The sequence below is a fragment of the Macaca fascicularis genome, chromosome 5, assembly GCF_037993035.2.
Source record: "Macaca fascicularis isolate 582-1 chromosome 5, T2T-MFA8v1.1".
NCBI classification, from domain to species: Eukaryota; Metazoa; Chordata; class Mammalia; order Primates; family Cercopithecidae; genus Macaca; species Macaca fascicularis.
In genome coordinates, this window is record NC_088379.1 from 77,202,822 (window position 1) to 77,215,638 (window position 12,817).

At 43.9% G+C, this 12,817-nt stretch overlaps 1 protein-coding gene across 13 annotated transcripts in view; it reads left to right on the top strand.

Moving 5' to 3' along the window:
* Positions 1-12,817, top strand: part of HOPX (HOP homeobox) — a 34,504-nt gene that overhangs the window by 19,590 nt on the left and 2,097 nt on the right. For 3 of the 13 annotated variants that reach the window (XM_045392562.2, XM_065545158.1, XM_015450430.3), the window contains one exon: positions 6,769-6,927. In XM_045392562.2, the coding sequence (XP_045248497.1) occupies positions 6,769-6,927 (159 nt within the window). Of the gene's footprint in view, positions 1-6,264; positions 6,604-6,768; positions 6,928-12,817 lie in introns of those variants that run through there. The other 10 variants (XM_065545160.1, XM_005555219.4, XM_074039943.1 and 7 more) reach the window with 9 other exon arrangements.

The window sequence follows — 12,817 nt, forward strand, 5'->3', positions numbered from 1 at the left end:
GACATTTGGACGAATGAATCAGTCTTGATGCTCATTAAATCTTGAGCCTTTACTGCTATAGCCAGAATTAAAGGTAGAATTCTGAGTCTTCCTCTGATGCTGTAGACAATTTAACTCTTAAAAAAAAAAAACTCAAAATAGAACTAACTCCATTCTGATTTCTAAGAGAGAATTGTGAGAGAAATGAAAATAACTAATATCAAACTGCTTTTGAACTGGCACTTAGCTGTTTAAACATTTAAACTCATTATTTGAGTTTACATGTATATCCTATTTTAAACCCACAGCCTAACAGTTTTCTGTCCATCTTTCTTTTACACTTTATTTTCATTTTTCTTTTACACTTGCCATCTCTCCCTTTTTTCTTCTTCTGTAATTGGTCATTTTCAATCTATCTCTGTGGTTTTCATCTGGAGACTTTGATATTTACTTTTGTGGGAGGGACTAATAATTAATATGGCTAACACATTTTAAAGCGCAAAGTCAAATCCTGACTCCCAGGAGTTCTGTAGAAGGGAAAATGGGAACATTTTTAGCATGATACAGACAAACGGTCTAGTAATTAGTTTTCTATACATTTTATTTGTTTTCTTCTTGGCGACCAATGGAAATAACTGGGCTAGCCTGGAAACAGAGTCCATAACTCTCACAAAATACCTCAACTCCCCTTTTGGGCTGCAACAGGAAATATTTTTACACAGTAAACAGTAAACATGTGGAAACTTTTAGCCCCAAGATGTCATGAAGGCTGAAAACATAAATAGCTTCAAGAAGGCTTAGATACTATTCATGGATAAAAAAAACACTCAATAACTTTGGCAAAAACTAAGTTTGACCGTACAAGTGTTGATGAGGATTTGGAGCAAAGGAAATTCCACACACTGGTGGTGAGGGGGGTAGTTTTGTTCAACAACTTTCAAATACAAGTTGACATTATATTGTAAAGCTAAACAGCACACACTCTGTAAACCAGGAGTTCTACCCCTACTGTATACCCTAGAGAAATCCTCATAGAGAGGCTGCAGAAGGCATATACAAGAATGTTCAGAGAGGCAATGTTCAAATAGAAAAAAATCTGAAAACAGCCTAGATATCCACCAGTAGGAAAAGACATCTACGACATAAATTGTATATTCACAAAATAAAAACAGCATTGAATATGAATGAACTTCTCTATATGCAGAATGTGGATTTGTTTTGGAAACACTGTTGAGTGAAAAAAGCAACTTACAGAAAAATTATATATGGTATGACACCATTTTTATACAACTCAAGAGCAAAACTAAAAAAAAATGTTCTTTTAGGGATCCATACATATGTGATAGAACTAATTTAAAAAGCAGTGACTGGACGCAGTGGCTCATGCCTGCAATCCCAGCTACTCAGGAGACTGAGGCCTGAAGATCACTTAAGCCCAGTTACAGTGAGCTATGATGGCATCACTGCACTCCAACCTGAGGGTGACAGCAAGACCCTGCCTCTAAAAAATTGAAATAAAATGAAAAGCAAAGGAATGATTAATGCAAAATTCAGAATTGTGTTTTTTTTTCTGGGGGCAGGTCAGCAAGGGAATGGGACTCGGGGCGAAAAACAGATAGCTCCCATAGTCTTGGTAATGCTTTAATTCTTAAATTGAGTGGGGTTCACTAGTGTTTATTTTATGCTTCATAAGTTACTTGTACATGACATATATCCATTTGACACCTAATAATATTTGCATGAAAAATGAAAATATTTACTTCCCTAATCTTCTAAATAGTCTTGGAAAACAACTCTTATACTTTTCCAAAAATTTTATTTGGTAACAATAATCAAATAAAACTTTGAGCAAGGTGGACAACTAGTCTGATTGAGGACATTGTTATATAGGGGAAAAAAATTTTTTTTTCAAATCCCAAAGTCATAAATGCTTATTATAGAAAATTTGAAAAAGCAGAAAAATATAAAGAAGAAAATGTTTTAGATTGTGCAAATCCATAGTTGCACAATCTAGATATAATGTTAACATTTTGTGGGATTTCTTTCAGGTTTTTTTAAATATGTAAAGTTGAAATCAATATAACATTTTAAAATGCATTTTCCTATTTAGATTTGGGATCTTGTTCCCATAAATGTAGGAATGATGCTATGTATTTGGGATGTATTCAGAGTAATCTTCGGTTCTAAGTTGTATTGAATATGTTTTGTGCATAAATAATAACTTAAATTTTAGCATTTCCCTCACTGGGAAATTTAAGGAATTAGAGGAGAACAGTCATACTTAAGATTGCCAAATCTCTTCCATTGTGATTTCTGGCATCTAAGTCATTTATTAAAATGTGTGTGATGAACTGGAAGGAGTTTTCCTTTCGATGATTTGCTATCTTAAACTCTGATCTCAACACAAGAATGCATTTTTCTGAAAGGGTTTTAAAAGGGTTTTGTTTCATTCCTGAACTTTTGAAAGCATAGGAGAATATCTGTTTTCTTTTGCTAATTTGTAATTTTAAAGGCATTTTCCCCATTTCTGACCACATATACAAAAGATTAATAGCATTAGGTTTAAATTAATCATTCTAATATCTACTTCTAAAAGCTTATTCCTTTAAAATGACTTCAACCTACCATCTACTTAAATGTTAAAATGATATACAGCATTAAAGCAGATATAAGGCATAAGAATATTTAGAATTGATTTTAATGGTTAAATTGCAAATCTTTTCAAGAGCTGAAATACCTTTTGTGTGTCTCCCATGCTAGGTTTCTAAAATGCAGTTCTGGTCCAAGAGGTCTATGGTGGGCTTAGACGTTTCCATAGGTAATTCTGAAGCCCATCCAGGCTTGAGAAGCACTGCTGTTAGCTTAAGGATACCAATCGCCAAGTTTATACTTAAAAGAACAATTCTCTCTCTCTCTCTCTCTCTCTCTCTCTCTCTCTCTCTCTCTCTCCAGCTCTTGTGCTAGCCTGGAGAGGCAGATGAATAGTTGACTTCTGTTTTTCAATTTCTGGGGGGGGCCTTGACAGTTTGGGCGATGCCCTCTCCTACCCTCTTCAGAGTAACTGAATAAGTGACTAAGGGGAAGACCCCATCCCCTTCCAAAGACCTACCACTTCTTTTGCGGAAGTGGCCACACATCATTTTTCTCACTTAGGAAAATACAAAATGTTTCAAGAGCCCATTGTTTCCAGGAAGTTCACAGTGAACATAAAAGAAATATAGACTAAAGAAAAATCCACTGGCTTGTTTCCCTTTTGGCCAACTCACCACAGGACTCTGGGTTAATCTGGAGAATCTGCCATTGATAATCTTTTTCTCTTGGTTTGATATTAGTGCTATTACAAAGAGGTCAGAATGGCTGGGAGAGGGAGGATAAGATGGCAAATGTGAGCCCAGAGCAATTTTTTGGTTACTACAAAGGTAACCAAAGATTCCCAGTTGATAGCGCTTTTTGTGAGCTAGTTTATATAGGTAGATACTTTTAAAATAAATGATTACAGGATCAGGGGACAAAAGTAGAGCCATTGGGTTGACACAACTGTCTACGCCAGGCATTGGAATTAATTTAGAAAAAAGCCAGCAGCTTGCATTTAACATCTTGAAAACGCTTATGCAATGTCTTCCCCCAACCACAAAGGAAAAATATAACCACAGGACAAATTACTCTTTGAATATTTGATGAGATATGAGTAGCCACAACAATAACACTTGTGCTAAGATTAACGTTTGAGTAGCTTTAAAGTATTTTTAGTTCTTTTAATCTGAAATTGTTTAGACTATCTTCAGATAAACTTCTCAACTGTTTTCTTACTGGAAATAGTTGAAAAGCTTTATAAGGCCAAGGTTACCCAGCCAGTTTGATTTATATCTTCTTTGAGAGAGACAGAGTGAGAGAAGAAACGAAGTAACAGCAAACATTTGTCAAGCAAAGGGCTGAGAGCTTTGCAGAGAAATAACAGATACATCTGACTATAGAGATTGTCCACCTTCATTTCTAGAAATCAGGTTTGCTTGGTGTACCTTGGAGAAGTAGGTGCTTTCAAATGGTCCTCCCACAAGTCTTAGCAGCTAACCAAGGCCAATGATTCTCAGTCAACTAACCCAAGGAGTTCTTTAAAGTTAACCAGGACGTCTCCACAACATCTCATACAAAGTCCTGTAACAATAAGCCACAGAAATCTAATAAAATAAAATGCACTAAATTAAATGTAAGACCAATAGCAGCCCTTGAGTTTTTTTTTTTTTTTTTTTTTTTTGAGACGGAGTCTTGTTCTGTGCCCCAGGCTGCAGTGCAGTGGCGCGATCTCGGCTCACTGCAAGCTCCACCCCCCCGGGTTCACGCCATTCTCCTGCCTCAGCCTCCCGAGTAGCTGGAACTACAGGCGCCCGCCACCTCGCCCGGCTAATTTTCTTGTATTTTTAGTAGAGACGGGGTTTCACCGTGTTAGCCAGGATGGTCTCGATCTCCTGATCTCATGATCCGCCCGTCTCGGCCTCCCAAAGTGCTGGGATTACAGGCTTGAGCCACCGCGCCCGGCCGAGCCCTTGAGTTTTATAACAGGAATTAAATAACCAAAAAAGAGGGGAAAGTATATGCAGAACAGTCAGTTTAGAAATTAATATTTCTGAAGGACTGAGGATTCTACAAAGACAAAGCCAAAGTTTTCATGGAAGAGGCGGCACAACTATTTTACATAAAATCAGCTGGAACCTTTCTAAGGCAAGAAGTAAAATCAGAGGCAGCGGTCTCCCAGCCCTTGTTTTCTTTCAAGCAAAGCAAGCAGTGATAGGTTGTTCCCGTGGGCAACTTTGGCTAGAATTAGTGTCCTACTAGGAGAGTCCATGCCTATTCAAAATGGCAATGAGCTCCTGCCTGCGTTATGATTACTGCCCTCCTGATTTTTCCTACCAGACTAATGACAGACTGCCCCACTGAGAAGGGTCTAGCGGAGCACAGGTCACCAGCTGGGTAACATTCAGAAAGTTAGTCTTCCTATGCTCATTTTCCCGGGCTGTTACAGAAGAAGACTGGAAGAGGTAATTTGCAAGGTTCTTCCCAGCTCTGAAGTTGTGTGTCAAAGGTAGGGGCGATGGATGCACACAGAAGAGGAAGTGTTTCTGACCTGGTATGACCCTCTCCTGCCCAGCATCGTGACAGGAATCAGTGCTATGATTTTTAGGTGGGAAAGCACAGAATCCCCTAAAAACATGGGATTTCATGGTGGCTTGGCAAGTGACTTGAGCCAGACTCTCACAGTAGAATGACTTCCCGTTGTGCCTGAAAGCCCCTTCAAAGTGACCCAAAGGACAGGTAAAGACATTTATTTAGGAAGTAGAAGATGCAAGTCACAGTGGAGAAGGTTATAACAGCATTGGGTACATTCTGCCAGCGCATCAGTGAAGTGTGGCTCATCCCAGGCACAAACCACGTCACAACCTACTCAGGATTGTGCTGGATGATTTTGCAATTGTTTGTTAAAACAACAAACCAACGTGATTCCCACACTTGCCCTTGTCTTTTACTGTTAGCAACAGTCTAGTCCTGACAGGTGTGCCAAACCCACAGCCAAGGATATCTTGAAGACTCCAACTTCCTATACCTTCATGCATCTTAAATTAGGAGGAGGAGGTGGATGGGGTTACATCTGCCAATTTTTAAAATTTTTAAGTTTTTGGTCCCAATTCAGAGACTTTGTAGGTATGGAGATAACCCAGTAGGAAGTCATGTTGCTTCACATTTGCTAGGGTAATGGTTGGCTTTAAAGTAAGGAGAATGCGAGAGATCGTGAAGCTTGTGATGGGCCCATTTTCCTGACTTTATAATAAATTTTAGTACAATCACAGGGAAGTCTGAAATTTTAAAAGAAAGCTGACTGGATCCTCCTCAGTTGGATTGTGGCTGCATCTTGCAAGCCCTCCCCTCGGGGAGCACACAGTGAGGCAGGTTCTTTGCCGTAAATTGTGAAATAGCGGCCTGGCGACTGCAGGCCGGGGACTCACTAAAGCATACTTAGAAAGAGCGGGGACAGAGAGTTGAAGGAGGAGTTTGCAGAGCGGCAGAGTGGCACGTGCAAGCCCACAGGTGGAAATTTCTCCCGTGACTCAATCCCCCGCCTTAATTCACTTCTCTGCGACCTATCTCCATCTCTGTAAGATGGAAAGACATTAAAAGCACCGCCTCCACCTCCCCAACTTTGAGAAGTAACTTGTCTTGCGGGGAACTTTTCTGGAGGAAGGGTGGGGTGTGCAGCCCTGCCTGGAGAGGGCCCCAAAGCGCCAACCCACTGCAGAGACAGAAGGCCGCGTACCAAGGAGGCCGGCTAGCAGCGGACTCGGGCGAACCCACCCTCGCGATCTGTCAAGTCTGTCCCCAGGGGAGGTCCCCCTTTCGGGAGGAAGCTTTTAAGGGGATTATCAAAATCACCCTAGCTCTTCACTCCTTCCTTAGAGCTGGAGGGCGGTGAGGACCCGCGGAGTCATCTATCTTGCCCCCGTCGCAGGCAGGGATCCAGGGGGCGTTGCTGCAAGGGGTCCCCCGGGGCGCGGGAGGCGCCGGACGCCAGGGTCTGCTGTCAGCCCGCAACAGCGCTCCGTCCGGGGAGGGAGGCCCGGGTCGGGGGCAGCCGTAAGCCCCCGCTCAGCCTGCTGCCGCCGGGGACTTGCGCGGCTGTGGCACCGCGGGAGGGGGCGGCCAGGGGCTGGGGCTGCCCGGCGGCGCCGCGACCGCCTTCCTTTGCTGCGTCCCGCCGGCCCCCAGCCTCGCTCACCGCTGCCGCTTCTCCCCGCCCAGCAGCGCGCAAGGACCATGTCGGCGGAGACCGCGACCGGCCCCACGGAGGACCAGGTGGAGATCCTGGAGTACAACTTCAACAAGGTCGACAAACACCCGGATTCCACCACGCTGTGCCTCATCGCGGCCGAGGCCGGCCTTTCCGAGGAGGAGACCCAGGTGCGTCCCCACACGCGCCCAGCGCGCCCCGACCCCTGCCCGAGCTGAGCCGTCTCGCGGCTGGGCTGTCCTGGTCGTCCGTGCCTCCCGCTGGGCTACCCTCTCCACGATCTCCCATCGCTTCTGCCTGCATCCGGGGACCCAGACCCTGCATGGCTCCCGCCGCCGCCTCCCCGCTTCCACGTTCCCATGGGCGCCCAGTCTGCCCGCCACCCCCATCCAGCCGTGGTTCCCCGGGAGCTGCGTAGAAACCCCGTGGTCACCAGTCCTTGCCTTTCCACTCTCCCCGGCAGCCCGGGATACACGCTTTCTCCCTCTGCGAGTTGGGAGCAGCGTCTCTCGCCTGTCCCTGTTTCGCCTTCCCGGCTCTGTCCCCTCTGGTCCCTGTTTCGCCTTCCCGGCTCTGTCCCCTCTGGTCTGTCTGCGAAACCTTCGGGAAGATCTATTCTAGGCGGGAATGTCAGAGCTGGAAGGCTCCCCAGAGACCAGCTAGCCATAAATTCAGTCCTCCGTTTGGCGAACCAGGAGGCTGAGGCCGGGAGGGAGGGCGCTGTCAGGATGGCAGGAGCCGTGAAGCTTGCTCTCTCCACCACATCACACTGCAGCGTCCCCCGAGCTGCAGAACTCACACTGCACGGAGCCAGGGAGATGTGGTTCCGATTTTTTAAAAAATTCCCCAGCTCTAAGGTTTAGAGGATTTTCGGGGCGTTTTATAAGACGGTAGATAGCTGACCTTTCAGCTGACAGGAGCGGCAGCCAATGTCCCCCTAAGTGCATTCATTGACTTATCTATTTTTTAAATGCTCCTATATCATCCTGAAAAATGCCAGGTAAAGAATGCAACACTACCTGTGGTTGTTCACCACAGGTGTAATGTTGGAGCCTTTAGCTGACTTTTAAAATCCTGTCTAAACTCCAACTTCTCTTTTCCCTTTGGTCATGGAAAGACAATCCTTTAAGCATGATAGACTACTTGGAACCGATCTAGCATCTCTCCTGTGGGTCCCCAAAGCACTTCACACTTCTAACCTCAACTCTAAAGCAGAGACGTTCTTATTTTTCCTATTTTATATACCAGAGCATCAGGCACTTGTCCTGTCACCATGAGCCATGCTCAGTTGAGGTTTAGAAGCTTGTAATGGATCCAGTAGATCCTAGGACCAAGACCCTGGACCTCAAGTCCAAAATTATTTTTACTAATTAAGCCAGAGGCACTCTTTGGAGAGCTTGTCCATAGACGGTCCTGTCATTTACAGGTCAAATAGAAAGGCAAACATATTTATTTTTAGCAAATGGAACAGCTGTCTGACCAACGAAAACCAGAACTTAATGGAAGGTGATTTACTGTAACCCAAGTCTAACAGCTCATGTTTCTTGGTATCTCCTGAGAAGGCAGCCTGCTGAAATTTTATCATTTGAAATCCCACGCTATGCTTAGAAAAGAGGAGTGATCATGGAGACAACTTATCTTTTAAAAACAAGGCTGTGAAATATTGTGGGCACAGCACCAACAAGAGGTCCAACCCCTTCTCGGCCTCTGATTGTGCCTGGCGAGTTGCCATCAGTCACCTTACCTATAAAGCAGCATAATTACACATTGACCTTTGTAATGGCTAATACTTGCCAGGCATTTTTCCAGGCACTGTCCAAGTAGTAAATCATGTATTTGTCACAACACTACTGTGAGGGTAGATACTATTAGCCCACTTGTCCGGATAAGGCAACTGAGGCACAGAAAGATTAAATATACTTGCCCAAGACAGCAGCTAGAAGGCAGCAGGACCAGGATTTGAACCCTGGAAGCCCAGACTCTTAACTACCATGCTATGCTGTCTCCACAGAGGAGGCATGGAAATCACTAGACAAGCAGGAAGAAAGAACTGAAAACTCACTTGGTGCTATCTTTCCCCTGCATTAGGCAACAGTCCTCCCAGGCTATATTCAGCCTTTCCTCAAGATTCACATGATATTAGAAAATTGAAATAAAATCTGGTTAGGGGTAGGAAGAAGAAAAGGGCACCTGCTTTTTTTCTGTGACTGAGGTCAGCCAATTCAGACCTCTGCATAGCAGGTTCCTCTGCACCTCGCAGGCAGTCCTCCCATTTCCCCCCCTCTGCCATTCTCAAATAAACAAGTGGTAGACCCAGCCCCAAAATGAGTAGATGTGGGGTGAGTCAGCCTCTTAGCAGGGCCCCTGGCTTCCTCTTCCTGCCACAGGACCGACACCTTCTTCCTCCCTACGGTGACCACAGCTTGGCTTGCCCCTCTGTCTTCCTGCCTTGACCTGCAGGGAAGCATCTGGAACCCCAGAGCTTAGAGACAGGCAGCACTTAGCAAGCTCAGAGAAAGAGATTTCCTAGGAACCACAGGCTGCCTGCTTGCCTTTACTGGATTGGGTCTCATCTTTCAATTTCCCATTCTTTCCCCTCTCACCCCACTACCCCCATGGGCACTGGTGAATGAGAATGATTTCTTCTTTCATCTTCTCAAACAACATTTATATTTTTAAAGAGTATCTTCTATGAAAAAGGAAGTGTCTGGCAGGGCACAGTAGCTCACACCTATAATCCCAGCACTTTGAGAGGCTGAGGCAGGAAGATTGCTTGAGGCTAGGAGTTTCAGACCAGCCTGGGCAACATGAAAAGATGCTGCCCATCTCCACCAAAAAAAAAATAAATAGAAAATAAAAAAATCAGCCAGGTGTGCTGGTGTGTGCCTGTAATCCCAGTTACTCTGGAGGCTAAGGCAAGAGAATCCCTTGAGCCCAGGAGTTCAAGGCTGCAGTGAACTATGATCATGCCACTGTACTACCTAGCCTGGGTGACAGAAGGAGAACCTGTCTCAAAATAAATAAGTAAATAAAAATAAAAATATTAAATATTTAAAAATATTACAAAAAGGAAGTGTCTTCTGGAGACGTATGCCCAATGACGAACTTTCAGTCATTAAAATTATTTTTGTTTATAGCAGGTCTCATAAGGACCCTTTAAATAACTCCATGGAGGCCAGGGCCTGCTGGGTCTACATATAAGTAGTGTCTGATATTGATACTTCCCCTGTTTTGTTTTCTTTCTTTCTTTCTCTTTCTTTCTTTCTTTCTTTCTTTCTTTCTTTCTTTCTTTCTTTCTTTCTTTCTTTCTTTCTTTCTTTTTCTTTCTTTCTTTCTTTTTCTTTCTTTTTCTTTCTTTTTTCTATTTTTGGAGACAGTGTCTCACTCTGTCATTCAGGCTGGAGTACAGTAGCACTCCCATGGCTCACCTCAGTCTTGGCTTCCCAGCCTCAGGCATTCCTTCTACCTCAGCCTCCAAAGTAGCTGGGACTATGGGCATGTACTACCACCACATGTGGCTAATTTTTAAGCTAATTTTTAAATTTTTTGCAGAGATGGGGGTCTCACTATGTTGCCTGAGCTGGTTTCAAACTCTTGGGCTCAAGTAATCCTCTTGCCTTAGTCTCCCAAAGTGCTGGGATTGCAAGCGTGAGCCATCGCACCCAGTCTCCCCGTCTCTGTTCTTACTAGTGTTGCTGCTTTCCATGGGAAAGGGTCACCAAAGCCAAACTAACATTTGTTTCATATGCCTAAGTCCTCAACCCACCCCAACACCACCCACCTCCAGAAATGGAATCATATTCTTAACTTTCCTAGAACAAGCAATACTTCAGTACAAGAAAAATAAGCCTGAGCTGCCCAGTGCTCTTGCAAGATTGTTACCAGAACTGATTCACAGGGCTGATACTTGGGCAGGGACAAGAGGGACTAAGAAGTTGAAACATTCTCTGTCTTGGGAGATTTGCTGACCTCTTTATAACTGTCCCACTTCAGGACAAAATTCTCTGTGGGGGTGGAGGTGGCACCCATAAGAACTCAAAGTAAAGTGAAGGGCGCTGTAATTGAAATAACTTTCTAAGTTGCATTTACTGGGATGTTAGAATGGGTTTTTCTCATAACGGTAATCTAAATATCTCCTAGATTTACATTACATGAAAACTTACAGAATCCCAGCCTTATGTCTTTTATTTTGAAGTCAGTGTTAGAAGAGGCTGGGAAAGCTCCTTCCTTAGCCCCCTGGGAGGTTGGGATGATCTGGTGTTTTCTATTATCACACACTCTCTCTCTCACTCTCTCTCTCTCTCTCTCTCTCTCTCTCTCCCCCCCCAATTCAAGCACAATGTAACTGGAATTGGTTCTTAGGGAGGTCTCCAAGTATTTTTATCTCCTCTAGATGTCCTGAGCTTGTTCCCAGAACCCAGTGGTTTTAGTCACTGGATGTTTTATCAGTGGAATAAAGACCTCTAAAGGTCTCTTTCTGAAAAGAATGAAATGTTAGTTGCTAGAGAAAAGGACAGGAACAATGTTTCTTTGCCCCAGCCCCTTCCCATCACAGTGTCTAATTATCATCTGTTTACTCAGAGTAAATAAATCTCCATCAATGGGCAAGGGTAATGAGGGCATTCATTTATAAGCAAGCAAGGGATGAATGTCTTTCCCAGTGGATGACTGAAACAAAGAAGAGAAGGATAAAGCCAGGTGGAAAATTAGCACTGATGTGAGTGAGATTGATAAGACACAACTCTAAAGGGAAAAAAGCAAGCAAGGTATTTAATGGTTTCTGTTGGATTGCAACTGGTTTTGCCAAATTATTTTATATATACTTGATTTAAAATATGCGTCTTCAAAAAATCATTGAGCTTTTCTTGAACCTCCTCCCATCCCCCAATGTTAGGGCTCAATTTGTTAAGCATTTGGGTACCAACTCACAAAACCACAAATGTCCCTGCTGAAGTTATTTTCAGTAACGGTCCATCAATATTCTGCTTCATTACATAGTGTAAAGATGTGGGTGGCTCTTTTAAATGAGACCAGCTCAACCATTTTGTCTTAAATGAAATCTGATAGAAAGTGAGATTTTCCTCCTCCAGATTTTAATTAGTCAGTCTTTACAATGCTGCCATTTATTCAGCTCTAGTAACTGGAAATCCTATTTAATCAGACCTTGTATCCTTGAAACCCCCCACAGTGCTACCTCATTAATGAAACTGGAACCTTGCTGCTCTCATACCAGAATCCAGAGTTAACTAAACACATGCACACAGGTTACAGAAGAAAATGGGCCCACTCTTAGCAGTATAATTTCAATTGAAGCTGCCAAAGTTGCATGAGTTCTCTCTTCTCATGAAGGGTAGTGATCCCTAGGAGCAAAATATGGCACCCAGAAAGTAGCCCCCAAAGAGAAGTCTTTCCCCATGATAGTCTGCTGTCCTTGTCTTTAGATTACTTTTCTCTACTGCCACCCCAGTGTAAAAGGTATGTAAGATCTTGACAACTGTGTGAGGCAGTTCAGTGTGTAAACTCTGCTGTACAGGTGGGTGAGGTGTAGGTGTATTCCCATGCTGTTCAGCCACCTTAGCATTGATGTGGAGCCCAAAACAGTCCTGCAGAGCCTTACCCCCATTCAAGTTCAACAGCCTCTCCTCTAGGCCTTGCTCCTTCTCCCCCTGTGGTTCTCACATTTTCTTCTGATCTTGGGCTTATACTGAATTCCCTTTCAGCTTCCTAGAGCCTATCCTGTTCATTCTGAGTATCTGGATAGGCATCAGCCCATGCTATGTGGGGAGCCCTCTAGAGCTTTCCCACCATCCCGATATCTCCATCAGCACATCCCAGATCTGGCATCTCACAGCTGTGCTCTTTCTGCTTTCTTCCTGTTTCTCGTCCCCTTACCCCTAGAACAGGTGAATTATAGAAATACCAGAAGGGACAGTAGAAACACCCTAAGCTTACCTTTTAATTTACAGATGACTGGTGCTCTATTTAGGGACTTCCTCAAGTTCTCATAACCAATTAGTTACTCTAGAGCTTCCTGTTGGCAGAGCCCAGGACTGCAGAGCC